This window comes from Otolemur garnettii, unplaced genomic scaffold (assembly GCF_000181295.1).
Source record: "Otolemur garnettii isolate 467f Iridium unplaced genomic scaffold, OtoGar3 scaffold00011, whole genome shotgun sequence".
NCBI lineage: Eukaryota > Metazoa > Chordata > Mammalia > Primates > Galagidae > Otolemur > Otolemur garnettii.
This window is the reverse complement of record NW_003852406.1, coordinates 2,906,943-2,924,858: the sequence shown is the minus strand read 5'-3', so window position 1 is coordinate 2,924,858 and position 17,916 is coordinate 2,906,943. Positions and strand designations below refer to the sequence as shown.

At 37.5% G+C, this 17,916-nt stretch overlaps 1 protein-coding gene across 1 annotated transcript in view; it reads left to right on the top strand.

The window, feature by feature from the left end:
* ATP8B4 (ATPase phospholipid transporting 8B4 (putative)) overlaps window positions 1–17,916 on the top strand; it is a 240,815-nt gene that overhangs the window by 116,878 nt on the left and 106,021 nt on the right. Inside the window, exons 8-9 of the mRNA XM_023509982.1 lie at window positions 7,361–7,431; window positions 11,819–11,901. Of these exons, the coding sequence (XP_023365750.1) occupies window positions 7,361–7,431; window positions 11,819–11,901 (154 nt within the window). The remainder of the gene's footprint in view (window positions 1–7,360; window positions 7,432–11,818; window positions 11,902–17,916) is intronic.

The window sequence follows — 17,916 nt, the reverse complement described above, 5'->3', positions numbered from 1 at the left end:
AAAAAAAAAAAAGAATCTTGCAGTCCATGTCAGCTTAGACTGATAATCACAGTGTAGAGGGGATCTTGGTGATCCTATGGTGGGCCAGCCCCTTGATTTGACACATAGAAACCCAAGGCTAAGAAAATAAAGTGTTTACTATTACTGAAGGAATGTGGGAAAGACTCAGTGCTCACCCAGTCCCTGTCAGTGCACTAATACTGTATCTGCCTTGATTTTACTTATAGGATATTTTTATCTAACAGACATCACCTTCTAGGATATTGATCCTAATCTTTAATGAACTGAAAAATAAGCTAAGAAATGAATTTAAATTGTGTCTCACAAAAAAATTCATGGATTATGTGAACTTGGCAAACTGTTCTACATATAAGGAGCCCGAGCTAGATTGGATGTCAAAGGCCAAGGGAGATACAAGTTAGAACGTCAGTGCTCGAGAGCAAGTTGGAGCACAGAAATGCTGGTCATGAGGTGTCATGGAGTTGTAAGATTGGAGACACAGATTTGCCGTCTAGCATTGATATTCTAATTTGTATTTCCCTTGGTCTTTGTTTTAATTTAGTTATATTTTCTATGATAGTATGTATGCTTGCTAGCTATTGCACAAGCTTCTGTGAAATGACACACAGAAGGCAAGTACAAGTGCAAGTGGCAGGTAGAAGGAAACCGCTCCATGGGTGCATCATTAGCGTTGAATTAAAAATGAATCACATATGTGTATAGGTTCTCCTGAAGTCAGTGATCCAGGCATCACAGTGCTGTTCAATAGAACTTTTGCCTCCTGCCTTCCTGTTCTCTTTGGGCTCTGGAAGAAGCAGAGACTATGTTTTGCTTTGCTATTCCCAGTCTTCAATTTTACAGGTGTCGATTCCCATGGTGGGAACTGGGGCCCTTTAGAGCTTCCAGTGTCTACAGCACCATGAGTCTTTATAACAGGGGTGAAGCATAAGGAAGCCCATTTGGCTCATAGACCTGAAGCCCAGTCTTTATCAATAAAAAGATCTCACACACACACACACACACACACACACACACTATACTGAATCAATACAGTATATTCATTGTTCTATGCTTGACTCCTAAAACTATAGTTCTGTTGGTCTTGTCTTTGGATAGGTAAGTATGGGAGTTCTCCAACTCCTCAAACTGCAGTGCCTCTTGATTAGGTAATTTTATTCAAAGTTTTTCCATGTCTAGCTAGTCAGCACCTATGAAACCATTTTTAAGAACAAGCACATGTTCTTGTAGGTGAATTGCTGTAGTCACTTAGGAGTACTCCAAAGGAGTACTTCCTGTTCTCTGGTATCCGCTGGCAGGGGCTTGCAGGAACTGAATTCTGGGCTGAATTTCCAGAGCTCCTTGTTTTATTTTGTGACCAAAGGAAAATGCAGAATATGATTCCAATATCACAATGATATTGACTTGCATTAGAGGAACCAAGTAAACTACTGTTAGGAAAACATACTGCAGAGTTCTTGATCCGCCGGAGCCGGGACCCTGGGATCCAGGCGTGCCCCTCTCCTTTCCTCAACAGCAGAGCTCTTGGTTTGTTTTGCCTTTCTTAGCTAGTGGTAGAAAGAAAGTCCTTGCCGGACATGAGCATATTTGGACATTAGGAGAATTTAGCTGTTCAGTTTGTCTGAAAAAAATTCCCCCTTCCCCCTCCACAAAAAAAAAAAAAAAAAAAAAAAAAAGAAAATGCTGTGTTTCAGGTGTTTGCTGCAGTAAAGTTTTTCTTTTAAAACCAAGGCATTCTTCTGGTATAGGAATTGAAAATTTCACTTCTCAGAACTGAGTGGGCCAGAAAGATTAATTTAACCTTAACTTTAGGCTTAACCAGGGATGGGCTTTCATGCTATCTTGACCCATCAGGGCATCTCCTATATTCCTTTCCAGCACCTTTCTTGGACACACTTTTGTGGTCTAATTGCCGTCCTTATTATGTGTATTTTAAGTTTTATAGCTTCAAGTCAGAGTCACTTGTTTCAACCTATTGCTGGAAATCTCTCTCCACTCCTCTCCATATGTATTACAAAGTGTATATCTCTACTGTAATATATGTCTGTAGAAAGTTGGGAATTTCCAGAGAAAGATTTTTAAAGAATACTTTTCTAAATTTTATGGAAGAAAAGCATCTTGCTAAAGTCCAGAGGAGTAGCAGATAATGGAGTAATATTCTTTTTACATAAAAAAGGTAAATGGCCAGTGTTTGAAAGCAATTATCAATTCATGTGGGTGAAATACGCAGGCAAGGATTTTTTTTTGGACAGAGGAAGAGCTTGTCTGCAGATAAATTCTATGATATCCATTATTATTTCCCTCCCTCCTTCCTCACCATCACCATCTCTTATTCTCAAATCAATTCAATTAGAAAAATCAAAGCCAGTACATATTAGTAGATAATGAACATGCATTTGTTGGGTCTGAAATGTGAATTTAAAAACATGTTGCCAATAACCTGGTAGACTTTTCATTTTTAGAATTTCATTCTGATATTTTACTCAATTCATGAGCTATTTTGGATTTTTATTTTTGGACTGAAAAAGAAGATAGTATTGTAGACAATAAAGCAGATGAAAAACTCTGTGTGTTGGCATGGTTTAAAAAAATATAAGGAGATCCAAGTGTTTGAATTAACTCTAAAAATTTATCTTTCCATCGGGCTATGGAGCTGCCATCCCAATATTCTTTCACCATTGTAGTTTTGGTTTTTGAACCCCCACAAAGCAAAACAAAACGATGCAAAACACTTTCTGTTTTTCGTAGTTGAAGTTCAGCGATTAGTGGCTTCCCAGAGGAAACTGCGTACCTTTGGGATTTGAAGTTCTGAAGTCTAGTTCTAGCTATGGAGTCTAAAGTGTGTGTCCATGAATTTGATGTTAGATCTCTTAGAGTCTTGGGTTCCCCCATTAGAGGTGACGACACTCTCACTGTGACTTTGGACAGCCCACAGATTTCACACGAGTTTAGTTAATTTTAGTTGATTTGGTGGGTGTGGTCCTCACTGGTGGGCTAGATATCATCTCTTCATGTTCCTCATTTGTTCCACTGGAACACTATCACTTACAGTGTTGCTGAGAGAATAAAATGACACAATTATGAGTGTTTTGTAAATCCTTAAAGAATTGTATAGCTTTAAGGTGTTATCATCACTTGAGGTTTTGCCTTTTTGTTTTTTGGTAACTCAGTAAACATAAATTATGCCCAATAAACCTATAAGGAAAATGTCTTTGGCTCTGAGACTTGAAGAAGTTTAGTGGATTCTTCGCTTTGGTTCTCCCTGAAGCAGCTGCTTGGGCTTTCTGGGGCCTGTGGAAGTGGGGGTGGGGAGGAGTGTTGTGTTGGTAAACTTTGCCTCCCTTGTGGGAGACATAGCTGAGCTGTTCCTGGCAGAGCAAGGGGAAATGGCACCAAGAATTGACAGAAGAAAGTAAAAATAGCGGTCTGTGGACTCCTATTGGTTGGAATGAACAGCTGTTTGCCTGGCCTACCTTTCCTCTTCTTTTTTTTTTTTGCAGTTTTTGGCCGGGGCTGGGTTTGAACCCGCCACCTCCGGCATATGGGTCTGGCGCCCTACTCCTTTGAGCCACAGGCACTGCCCTTTTCCTCTTCTTTACTCCTCCTAGTACCTCTGCCTGCCTTTCACTGAATCCAGGATCTTCCATGATGCCCTTCCTCAGCTACAAGCCCAATGTTCTCTCTCTCTCATTTTCCCTTTGTTAATAAGACCCTTATCATAGTGTGGCTTTACTAGATTATAAAATCCTTGAGGCAAGGGAGCTTTTACTCATTTTATAATAGTATCCCCTGTAGTATATGGCTCAGACATCCTGGATTCAAATATTGATTCCCTTGCTTACTAACTGTGTGCCTTGAGCAAGTTACTGAAACTCTCTGGGCCTTATTTTGCTCATCTGTAAAGTGGGGACAATGATAAAACTCACTGAGAGATTTCTGTGAGAATTAAATAAAATATCCCAGATAAAGCTCTTAAGATAGTAGGACACATAGGAAACCCTCCCTAAATATCAGCTACTGGTGTCATAAACACTGATCACTGGAATACAAGTTTCTGGGTCAACTAGGAACTGGGTTCCCTGAGATTTACCAGAGGAGTCAGCTGAAGGAGGTCTGCTCTGAGGCTCACAGAGGTATGGGGTGGGTGAATCCTGAGACCTACATGTTGCTGTGCTCTTGGCTTGGTGCCTCTGGCAAAAGGATGATGAGGGACTTAGCAGGGTTGTAACTCAGCTCTCTTGGCCTTTCCTTTTCAGAACTATTACTGAGTGCAGTAATATTTCTAGCAGCACTAGAAAAGAGGAGGGCTGCTTGCATGATGATGAGTACGTGACCACTTATTCAGCTGGTCCCGTCCCTTCACATCCCCCCCCCCCCGTTTAATAGCAATGAATTTAACAACCAAGTTAGCAAAAGGGAATAGCAAGGCTCAGCAGTAGGGGAGGGAGAAGGGAGGATGGATGAGAGGAGGGCATGACACAGGTAAAGGAGTGGGAAAACAGGAGGAAGTTTCAGAGGTCATCAGAGAAAAAGTTGGCAATGGAAGAGATGGAAGGAAGTGAGAAAGGCAGAAGGTAGGAAAGTAGGGGTCTCAGGGCTTTGGGTGGCTGGGAGGAGTTCTTTTAGCCTAGAACTCACTGAGGTTGGCCTGGGAGAAGTTGGGTCATTGCTCAGGAGATGAACAGCCACCAGATGGCGGTGGTGCCTCGGTCACATGCTCTGAGGCAGCGGTGGATGACTCCATCCCTTGTTAGCACAGTGTGAGTAAACTCAACGCAGCTAAGCACAGTACTAGACAGTAACAGTGGATCATTTTTACTGTGCAGTTTCCAAGGAAAGCAACCCTAGGTACAAACAGGTATCTTTCTCAGTATGTCATAACTATTTTCAGTCACACAGATCAGAGTTAGGGAATTCAGGATTTTGTTTAAAATGAGCTTTTTAAGCTCAGGGGAGGAAAGGCATAGGCCTAAACAGCATTTAAGTCTATTGCTGTGGTGACTTATGCCTTTCTGCATAGAAATTTAAATATGGGGAACAAGATCAACATGAATTTTCAAAAACTTTTTCCCCTTAAAATCAAGATGAAGTCAAATTAATGAACAACAACAATAAAAAAGAGCAAACAATCCCATCGATCACTGGGCAAGAGACATAAACAGAATCTTCTCTGGGGAAGACAGATGAATGGCTAACAAACATATGAAAAAATGCTCATCATCCCTGATCATCAGAGAAATGCAAATCAAAACCACTCTGGATATCACTTAACCCCAGTGAGAATAGCTCACATCACAAAGTTCCAAAGTTGCAGATGCTGGCATGGAAGAGGAGAAAGGGGAACCCTTTTACACTGTTGGTGGAACTGCAAACTAATATAGCCTCTTTGGAAGGAAGTATGGAGAATCCTCAAAGAACTAAAAAAACAAAAAACAAAACCCAAAAACAAAAACAGAAACAAAAAAACATCTTCCATTTGATCCTGAAATCGCATTACTGGGCATCTACCCAGAAGAAAAAAATCCTTTTACCGTAAGGACGTGTGCACCAGATTGTTTATTGCAGCTCAATTCACAATCACCGAGCTGTGGAAACATCCTAAGTGCCCATGAACCCATGAATGGATTAATAAACTATGGTATATGTAAACCATGGAATACTATTCAGCTATTAAAAAAAATGGAGACTTTACATCTTTTGTATTAATCTGGATGGAGTTGAAATACATTCTTCTTTATCATGAGACTGGAAAAACGAGTATTGAATGTACGCAATACTAATGTGAAGCCACTAGATGAACTAATAATACACATCCCCATAGGAGTAATTCTCAATTCAATTCAAGATGAGGAGAGAGGGAAAAAAGGAGAGAGGACAGGGATGAAGGGAGGAGAAGGAGGGACGAGGGAGGAGGATTGATGTGGTCTCAGTTAATGGCCACAATATAAGGGTATATGGCACCCCTTTTGGATGTGGGACGCAAGTACAGTAGGGACTCTACCTAACAAATGCAAAATTGTAATCTAATTGTTTTTACCCTCACAATATGAAATTAAAAAAAAATCAAGATGAGTAATTTTTGGCTCTCGAGTCTCATGCACATTTGATGTGTCCTTCTTATGGGTTTGTTCTGTTCTCAGAGTGACAATTCAGAAAATTGCTGCCTTGACAAGCTTCTGTTTTCATTTAGATTTGCTGAAGAGCCTTGATAATGCAAATTCCTTTAGGGGCTGTCAGTGAGTTTTTTTCCAGCTTTGTTTTATCCCAATTTAGACAAAACTGTACACACACACAAACAGGCACAGCCTATTTTTGAGTTAGAAGTTTAAAAGCTTGAGACAATGCAGTAAATGGGTTGATTCTAAATTTAATCTCTAGGCCCGAGAATGAAGCAATTCTAGTATTTTAAAAAACAGGGTAAGAAAATTCCACATGTTTGGAGTGCCAATTATACATTCAGACATAGCTAGAAAATTGTTAGGCTAATGTCTCAAAATAAAATTGCTAAAATTTAACTCTTTTTAAACACATTCTTCAGAGGAATTTAATAAAAACATATATTTTCAAATAAAATTAGAAGTTTGAAATAAAATAGATAAACAGTTTCCCAATATGGAAACCTACCAGAATTCTAAAGCTGAATTGTGATAGGTGGTTTCCAAAGCTCAAAAGGACAACAGAATAGAACTATTTGTCTCTGAAAAAAATTAAACTGTTCAGTCTCTGAATTGTTTTCATCATCTTTTACCACATATTTGAGTCCATCTTGGTCTCTTGTGTAGCCCTCATGGCATCTTATTGCTCCCCTTCTTCATTCCCCATCTTTTTCTTTTTCTTATCATTTTTATTTTGCTTTTCTTTTAATTTCTCTCTCTTTTTTACCTCCTTGCTTCTCTGATTTTTTTCTATTTTTTTTTTCAGTTTCCTCTTTCTGTTTTCCTTCTGTCTTTTCCTGATGTCTTTTTCCTGCTTCCTGTTCTTAATGGATTGCACCAGGTAATTAAAGCTTGTGCATATAAGTATTTCCAGTTATTTAATGAAAGTTTTATTTTTTCCATTAGTAATTATCAAAGCATGAAAATAGCATTTATATACTTCAAAAAAGGTACATCAAGTGGCTAACTATCTATATGGTATCCTCTTCCCTTGTTTATGTTGTGACGGCCGGGGCACATAAAGTAGGTACAGGTGTATGATACGGGGGTACAATAAGAGCTCACTTCTTTTACTTCATTTCTGAGGCTCTATTGTGTCATTAGTAGAGGAGAGGTGATAGAGCATAGAAGACTTTCAACCAACCTTCCCTTCTCACGTGTTCTTTTGTTATGATTTTTACAAATAGGCTGATTTGCTTCTCCTATCAAGCAGTGAGCCGCATGGTCTCTGTTATATTGAAACTGCCGAGCTTGATGGGTAAGTTATTAAAATTAAAATAATTAATCAGGTTGGTTTGTAATTTATTTAAAAGTAGTGTCTTAGAAATAGAACCTAAACATTATTTGTTATTGTCTTTGGAAGATATAGGAGTCTAAATTGGAAAATGCGTTGTTAATTACTTTGCAATAATGATGAAAGCTGTCTTTTCTCTATCTTTTATCTTGAATTTATTTTTCTTTCTGAAATAGTGAGGTAAACATGTATATGTGAATAATTTTACATAGGGATTCCACTGAGATTCCTTAGAAGTTTTTGTTTTCTTATTAGTTTTAATTTCAAGTGATTTTCCTAAGGAAAATGAGAGAGGTAGAGGTCAAGATTCCCTGAAGGAAGGACTGATACTACTTTAAAAGGCAACATTTTGAAATCGTGTCGAATGACACAGAGACAGAAGAGAGAAACAGAACATGATTCAGTTTTAACATTGATATTAATTTAGAACTTAGTTATATGCCATCTAGTAGTTCTGTTTCAGAGGATTTAATTTGTCTGTCTGGCATAAAACCATTCATTGAATGCTTTTAAAGAAGCTAGATATGTGTGTTTTATAGATAGATTTTTTTTCCTTTAATCCTGATGTAGGCACTATATTGTCCTATTGTATAAACAATGAAACCAAGGCTTAGAAAGGCTAAATAATTTATTCAGAACATCTAAGAGTGAAGCTATGACTGAAACCTACAGTCTGATACCAGAGCCCAGGGTTTTAACCAGTGTGTCCCCTAAATCATTGCCATATTGAGCTATTTGAATAGAGTTCAGGCTGTGTGATCCTAACCCTGGTTTGAGCAGAACAGTTTCTGACGCAGCTAAAACAATGCTGAGAGAAAAATTTATAGTACTAAGGGCATACACTTGAGAAAAAGTTGCAAATCAATCATCCAATCTTCCATCCTAAGAACCTAAAAAATAGCGAAATAAACCCAAAGCAGGCAGATATAAGGAGATGATAAAGAGTTAACGTCAGTAAAATTGAAAACACAGAAAAACAATAAAGAAAACCAACATTACAGAGCTAGTTCTTTGGAAATATCAATACATTTGACAAACTTCTAGGAAGATGGACAAAGAAATAAAGGGAGAAGACACAAATTAGCAATATCATGAATGAACCAGGGGAATTCACTTTAGATCCTGAAGGCATTCGAAGCATAATAAACATACTTTGCAAACACTGTAGATGCCTTAGATGAAATGGATCATTTTCTCAAAAAAATAAACTATAAACTCAATATGAAACAGTTAATTTGAATAGCCCTATAACTATTAAAAAATTGAATTCAGATGTAAAACATAAAACTTGTAGAAAAAATAGAAAATCTTTGAGATCTGGAGCTAGTCAAAGAGTTCTTAGACTTGACCCAAAAAGGCATGATTGATACAAAGAAAATGTGATAAACTGGACTTTATGAAATTAAAATTTTTTGTTCTGTAAAAGGCCTTGCTAAGAGGTTGTAAGGGTAAGCTACAGACCAGAAGAAAATATCATCAAACCATCTAGTTGAGAAAGGACTTATATCTTAAATATATTTTAAAAACTCTCAAAATTCAGCAGTAAAAAAAGAAAATCCAATTAGAAAGTGGGCAAATGACATAAAAAGATATTTCACCAAAGAGGATATACAGATGACAAATAAAAACATGAAAAGGTGGTCAACAACTTTATTAGCCATTAGGAAAATCAAAATAAAAACTACAATGCAGAACTATCATAATGCAGACCTATTTTTATACTGTGAAATAAAAATTAGTGACACCTCCAAATGCTGGCAAGGTTGTAGAGAAACAGGATAATTCATACATTTGTGGTGGAAGTGTAAAGAGTGCTACAGTCACTCTGGAAAACAGTTTGGCAGTTTCTTAATGACTAATGCTAGACATGCAACTACCATACAACTCAGCAATTTCACTCCCATTTATTTTAGAGCTATGAAGACTTACATTTATGCAAAGACCTATACACGAATATTATGGAATCTTTATTTATAACATTCCCAAACTGAAAGCAACTTCGATATCCTTCAACAAATGGATGGTTGAATTAAGTGGTCGTGGAACATCCATATCTATTACTTAGCTACTAAAAAGAATGATCTATTGATATAAAGAACAATTTAGATAAATCTTCAGAGAATTATATGGCATAGCTAATCCCAAAGTCATGTACTATATGATTCCATTTATAAGATACTCTTAAACAAGCAAAATTATAGAAGGGGAGAACAGATTTCTGATTGCCAGGTGGTAAAATGGTGTGACTACAAAGGGCAAGTTGCCCTTGTGGTGATGGAAATCTCGTGTCATTTCAATATCCTGGTTGTAATATTGTATTACACATTTTCAAGATATTACTGTTAGGAGAAACTGAGTAAAGAGTACACAGGATCTTTTTGTATTGTTTCTTTTGCTGAATATCACTTAGAAGTTTATCGAGAAACTTAGGCAGATTAAGGAAGAGTGTGGCATGACACCAAAGGCATTAATCAGGAGTCTTAAAAAATATTTTATTAAGTATCAGTGAAGCGTATGTGACTCTTCTTACCCTTTTAGTTTTCACGTTAGAAGGTAGAAGTGAGACATCAGAGAGAATCCTGAGGAAGTAATCAAAATGATGCTGAACTCTGATGAATGACATCATTTCAACACTTTGGAGAAGCATTAAAAACTAGATTGTGTGATTGACCGTTTTGATTATCTGGACAGTTGCTTAATTGGATGTACATGTTGGTCCTGTAGCCTCTATATCCACTTATTTCAGTCTTGTTCATCAAGCCCCAGCTCAGTTTCTGCCTCACCTTCTCGACCTTTGCAATCCTACTCATCTCTGCCTCCTAGGAATTGGCAGATTTTGGTTAATAAGATTACTTTTAAACAAGCTAACTTAATTATACTTCTAACTTAGTGTTTCCTGAAGAAAGCTATTTTACCAGTGGGTATTCCTTGAATTAGATTCATATTTTCCTACACCATTGTGAAACTCATTTGTAGACGGCTCTCTTGGGTATCTGCTTGTTGGCTCTCTAAAGTCTGTTATTTAATGGGCTGGCATGTAATGCCACATAGTGATATTTGATTTTTTACTTACCACTTGCTTCCCTCAAGAGGACAATAATTCTCTAGGGTAGCATTGAGTATCTTGGGTGACTATGGTATGTACTCAATTTGTTGGCTGAATAAACCCAATATATATATATTTTTTAGTGTTTTCATATATATTTTGAAATACTTTCATCAAGCTGGTTCACATAAATTTCATGTTATTTGCATAGTCATTGTGTCAAAACATTTATATTCTAGTTCTAGAAAAGTTCACTTATACCCTTGTTAGACAGATATATAGGTGATCTTTCCGGTCACCCTCCCACCACCCAGCCGCCCTTCTCCCCTCCCCTTTCCCACCCCCTCCCCCTAATTTTGGGCTAGAATTAAGATGTATCTTTCATTTGAGAGCTATAAATTAGTTTCATAAAAGGGCTGTGTACATTGGATACTTTTTCTTCCATTCCTGTGATACTTTCAAGTGCCCATCAATCTACGAATGGATCAATAAACTGTGGTATATGTACACCATGGGATACTATGCAGCCCTAAAGAAAAACGAAGACTTTACCTCCTTCATGTTTACATGGATGGAACTGGAAAATGTTCTTCTTAGCAAAGTATCACAGGAATGAATAAACCCAATATTAAATGTTTCCATGAAAGAGAGAACTTTGAACAGATGACCTTAAGCTACGGTAGATGAAAGGCCATAGAATCTTCACTGCTGGCCATTTTATCACCAGCCATCTGTCCAATTGATGTGTGGTCCTACCTATGAGACTATGACCAGCTCACTTGGGCCTGCTGAGCTTGTCTGGTTGTCTGTCCTAGACTTATGGGTTTCTTGGATTGATTTTCAAAGAAAAAGAAAGCTGTATTCCTTTTCCCATTTCAATTTGAGCTACTGTGAAATTAGCCATGACCATCTTCTGCAAGTGAAACTCCTATGTAGATAGTGCACTCTGGAGTGATATTGGCTTCCTCCATTTGGCCACTGTGTTCCTACTCCTAATGTGTTTTGTAACTCATGCATGATGTCTGAGTGGGTTCAAATGAAACCATATTTATGTCCTCTGTTCTTTCAAACTGCAAAACAGATTACTGTGTTGTTATACAGATGTGTGGTGGGTGCAATGCCAACTCTTAGGAGATTGAGACACCCCTCCCACTTTCTCCAGACAGTGTAAGAAGTGTGAATGTCATTCAAAGGAAGATTTCTTAGATCTCTTGAACTGGGTTTTGCTAATGCTGCTGATCACTTTGATAAGAAGCTGCTAGGCTGGTTCACATAAAAATTCATGTCGTGTCATTAATTTCACAGTGAAACGAACCTTAAAGTCCGCCATGCACTATCAGTTACCTCAGAACTTGGAGCAGATATTAGCAGACTTGCAAGGTTTGATGGTAAGTGTTTTAAAAAGACAAACAAACAAAAATCTCAAAACCAAAAAGCAATGTAACAAACTAATTATCTGAGATCCAATTTATGTTTCTTTTTATTTGGTGGAAGGGCATAAAATACTCCAGGCATCAAAGCCTGTAATCTCTTCTCACGCTAAAGAGTAGAAATTTTTACCAAGAAGAGAATGGCTTTATAGGTTCATCATTCATTTCATCCTTGCTTCCTCTTCTCTAGATCTCACACCCTTCAATCTCATAGTGCCCTTCACTTGAGTGACCTTGAGCTCCCTGGACCCCTACCAGACAAGCTGAGGAGGAACATAGGCTACGCTTTTATTAGCTCCCTGGATCTAACACCCATTCATTTTCTGGCTCCATACTAGACTCTAAACTTCATGAAGACATTCATTCTGCCTGATGTATTTCTGCACCTTGCATAGTGCCTGGCACAATGTCTTGGAGGTAGTAGGTGTTCAGAAAAGATATTCTAATTTAGTAAGCAGTTGGTCATCTGCTACCTTTTATTTTAGGCCGTGATTTTATTATCTCCATACTCACACCATTCAACTGAGTCCCCTGCTCCTCAGTATGGTTTTCCCTTGCCTGTCCTTTTCTGTTAGAGTCATCCTTCTTATAAGTATTTAGGAAGGACCTCTGGATATTTTCCATTCTAGGGGATATCTGCATTTTATGACTGAGAGACCTCAGAGAAACAAAACCCTTCAAGAGTTAAAGGGAAAAACACTAATGATAGGATTTTAGGTGCCGTGACAGGTTGTAGGGAGACTCTTTGAAGCCTCTGGCCACTCTTTGATGGTCTCTTGTTTTCTCCATTTATAAGTCTGATATTAATATTTCCATACAGGTTGGCTTTGTCTATTAATAAATCTTTATGAGCCTGAAATTATCTTCTAAAAACTTTTTCTGGGGGGGTCCACTACAGGAAAATGTAGGCCAGGGTCTTAGCATGATCCCCTGGGTTAAAGCACAGGCAAGTCTATATTGTAAAGTTTCTCCAGTGTATATTTTAGAGCTCATATTGCCTGTGCTTTGTGTTTGCTTATAAATTCTGTCTGGATTCTGTTAATATTTTAATCTCAAGTGATTGTTATAACAAATTATCGAAAAAAATATTCTTCCAAAATGAGATTTAAGTGGGAGGAATAGCCATGAAAATGAATGATCCAAGAAATATTTTGATTAAAATAAAACAAATTATACATTTTCTGCTAAGTAATTTTTCAATGAAATTTTACTGTTATGTGAAGCCAAGAAAAGTAAATAGTGTTTATGAATCAAAATACTTGCTTAAAAATACCTCATTGAATATTTACAGAGTCCTGAAAGAGCAACCTAAATATAATTTGCTATTTCTTTCCTTAACAGAATTGCACCTTTATACCTCTGTAAATCTATGAGCAGGTAGAAATTCATGATTTTTAGTATTCTTAACTACCAGAAAGCAGAGAATGATCGTTGTAATTCTTTGGTTCCCTTTTTTCACTGATGCTGGCCCAGATGCCCAACTCCATAATGCAGTTACAAACAACCGTGAAATCTTAGCGGCATAAACACAGTACAGGTTTCTTTCTTTATTTTTATTTATGTTTTGCTCATGTCACATTCATGATGACCTTCTCCATCATGTAGCCATGGTCCTAGACTAAGCACAGATAGTACAGGATAAAGGTGAGATAAAAGAGATACCTTAGCTTTTAACTGCTTCTTCCTCTCATATTTCTTTGGCTAGCATGAGTCACCTGACCCTGATCTGAGCATGGGGGAGGCCAGGAAATAACAAATGTGGACATTTGTTGAGCTCTGTCTTTGTGACACCCTTCAAGAGTTGTGACCATGTGAATCAATGACAGGCTATGTATTTACTAGATGTGACCTGAATTTGCTTCCCGCAGAACAGGCAACTCCCTGAGTCACCAGAGTATAACCGTTTTCCCAAATAAGGGCAACACAGCCTCCCTTTTCTATTATTTATACTTAAACTGTGGTCACTTTTCAGAAAACGTGTAATGAGGCTGGTACACTGCTGGGCTAACTGCCACGTTTCTGCTAAATTTGTTTTCTCATTCTTAAATCTTGGGTTGTATTTTAATCTACCTTAAAGTCTAAGGCCACATGGTGTTTTATGGGCTTATCCTTATTAAATGATTTACTGCTTCCAAGAAAGCATCTGAAGAATGAATAGATGGATTAAGGGGAAATAAATTAGATACAATAAACAAATTAGATTTCCTCAGTTAGCAAAATTTAAAGAGCAACAGGGTGATGCAAGATGTGGTATGGAGAAGTCTTTGAAAGAGTGAGGCCAATTAACAAACTCTAAATCCTTCCCACAATTGCCCTTGCTTTTCTGTAGCCTTCAATTGTTTCTCCATCCTCTTCTTTCCAAGCTCCAGTTTACACATTTCCACTTCAATCTCTCTTGTCTGTCACACACCACACACTATCTACACATAGTTCACTAGCTACCCCATTTCACCAGTCTCCTCTGTCCTTCCTTCCATGCATTCTTTCTTTTGGTTCTCTTCCCATCTTCTTCTTCCCCTTTTTATGTTATTTTCTTCACCTTCAGTGGCCCTTTTTCTGTCATTTTTTCTGTTGTCATCATGCTCTCCATATTAATATACCCTCTAAACACTTCCTAAGGATAAGATGCAAAACGGAGCATGTAAAATGATAAAAGTTCTCTACATGTATTATGAAGGTTCTTCTGATCCTTTCACTCTCTCTTCTTTTCTGACCCTCTGTATTTTGTCTTCTTTATTCACCTTTGCCCTAATGAAGTATCAGTAGATTTTAGGTTTTCCTCTGGTGACTAGGAAAAGATTTCCTTGAGTCATGGGAATCAAAACCAGACATTGCATCCTTTAGTTTAAATTAATGTGTAATATCGGCCTTGTGTACATTTGGAAATGCTCTGCCTAGCTCCGGATAGGTGTAATAGATGAGACAGATATATGAGTCACGCCCTTTCCCGTGCTCTATCTGGGTATATCTTTGTGATTTCTGAGGAAATATGAGTATGGCATTATTTTCGCTTCTAGTTACTCTGTGGTTTTTGCTTCTGATACTTGCCAAAATGCTTTCTTTAGCACCAAACTTCAGTTTTCTGTCCTTTTATCATAAGTTTACATATTCCAAGTATCTAAAGACCTGACTTTCTTAAACCTATTTCTAAAGAAGTCTGCACTGAGGACTTCACACTGGGGACAGGTAGGGTCAAAACTGAGGTGGGTTGGGGCTCAGGATGTCGCTTGTAAGTCTCCTTGCCTCTCTACCTTTGCATCTATACCCAAGGACAGAGTTTTGCTGGTGGCCTTCTTAGGTATTGCATAAGCTTACCTTTTTCATTCATTCATGCAGTCACCCATTCATCCATTCAGCAAATATATATTTAACACAATGCCAAGGCATTTGCTAAGGCTGGGGATGCCGTGGTCAGTAAGTTGGATCCAGGCCTCACATTCGTAAACCTTATATCCTAGGGAGAAGAAACAGTGGAACTAGGGCTCATCTTCAAAGGAGCCTTTAATAAAATAAAGGTCCTAAAAATCTTAGGTCCTAACCATGATGTACATACCAGGCACCATGCTAACTCATTGCACATATTATCTTATTAAATCTTTGCATATCTTGAAGGAAAAGATTATTGTTAGTGCCAATGTATCTGTAATGAATCTGAGACCCAGGCAAACTGAAAAACTTCCCAATGTCATATAGCTACTAAGTGGAGGAGCCAGAATATGAACGCTGGACTGTTAGCAAAAGCCTATTCTGCAAAGGACACAAAACTCTAGGTTCTAAACTATGTGTAGGGAAACAGCATTGGAGTGTTAGAGAAATGTAGCACAACAGCTCAGCTCCTGGTCAGGATAAGACATGAATTTTAAAAATATTCTAAACTGAGAGGTTCAAAATTAATTATCAGAGATGAAGTCTATCCAGGATTAGGATGATGTCATCATATATATATGTGTGTGTGTATATCTATCTATCTATCTATTTATCTATCTATTTAATTTAATTAAAAAAATTTTTTTTGAGACAGTGTCATTATGTTGCCCTTGGTAGAGTGCTATGGCATCACAGCTGAAAGCAACTTCAAACTTTTGGGCTTAAACTATTCTCTTGCCTCATCTTCTCAGTAGCTGGGACTACAGGTGCCTGCCACACACCCAGCTATTTTGTTGTTGTTGTTGTTGTTGTTGTTGTTGTTGCAGTTATCATTGTTGTTTAGCTGGCCAGGGCTGGGTTTGAACCTGCCAGCCTTGGTGTTTGTGCCTGGTGCTGTAACCACTGTGCTACAGGCATTGATTCATCATATATATATATTTTTAAAGTAGCAATGTTCTTAGTGATTTTAAATGTTAGGATCCCTGATAAGAATTTATTGAAGAGTTGGCCAAAAATAGAAACCAGTACACAGGAGAGAGTTGGGTCTTGGTAGGTAAATCCATTTATTTGAAAAGTTCTCATATAAATATTTTTAGATTTTTTAAACATCAGGAAAAAAGATATGTAGTATGTTGAATTTTATAAGATTATTTTAATAAATATAAAAATAAATTAAGTCTTGATTTTCATGTTAAATTCTTATGTTAATTGAAAAGCTTTTTATAAATAAGTAACTGGAAATATTTGTCAATTATTATTGTGTAAACTGGACATTCTTATTCCTTGGGGAAAGCCCCGGATGTAAATTATCCAAATGTGTTTAAGAATCGTTTGCATATTGTTACTGACTGGACTGAGCTCTGTTTTTTGCAATTCATGACAAGTTTACATATTTTGTATGACTGTTAATACTGAATTCTTAACCAGGGAAAGGTTGACTCTTTATTCAGGAATCCTTGTATATTTTGTGGTTCTTTCTAAAGAATAGCATGTGTGTAATTAAAACACAGAAAAATAAGCTTCTCTTTTTGGTTAAAAAAAGAAAAAAATAGCTTGGTTAGCATCTTGTGACTTTTTAAAACTTACCAGATAGCTTTCCCAATCACCTGGATGGGAGCACAGCTCAGCAGCACAGCTGATGCATGAGACACTGACTCCCTTATGTACAGATGTGAAGAATCACTTCCCTCTTTACTGAGCTGATGTGGTCATTATCGTGGTAATGAAGGGTGCCTGAGGCTTGATGGTTGAAGAATAGTGAGGCTTTAGAAAATAGGAAGGTGGTGTTCTTCTTTCTAAGAAAAATATTTGTCACAATCATCAGGACAAAACAGCACTGAGCAATCGCCTAAATTCCAAGAAGCTCTTGGCTAGAGAAATTCTTGAACAGCAATAGTAATGTCTTATTCAATGGCTAATTTGTCTTATGGAAGGGAAGATAATCAAGATGTATTGCTAATAATAATATACATAAAGAAATGGAGTCAACTTCTCTGCAAAACCATAGAACACTGGGCACTGGGGTCTGTTTTTATGGTAAATCACGGATTTCCACTTTGAGGCATGTATTTTGGTTGGAGAAGTCTATCAGGTCGGTAATTAGCCAGCCTTCCAGCTGACTAAACTTAGACTGCTGAGGAAGGTCCAGAATAAGATCTTATAGATTTTGTTCAGGAGGGGTCTACTGGGATTGTAATATGGGTGCATTGCTATCTACTTTCATGTCTTGTTTCTTTATAGGGGCAAACAAATATGACTAGCTAGTTTGATTGTATCTATACTTCATTACTAACATGATTCTCCCCCCCAATACATGTGCTCTAAACATGTAAACATGTATTGGGTATTTGTGCTCTAAACATGTATTGGGTAATGACTATGTGAGGAACAATGTGCTTTTCCCTCAAGGTTTCCTCATCAGTTGTCAAACTGTTTACTGACTCTTTCTCTTCTCTAATACAACTAGCAAGAGGAGAAAATGTGTTTTTCCCTCTTTATGCCAGGATCTATTTTTGGTTGCTTCTAATGTTTTTCAATGTCCTCGCCTTTTCTCAGTGTTCTCAGATCTATGTGCTTCCTGTTAGGTTATTGCCTCAGAAAGTCCCT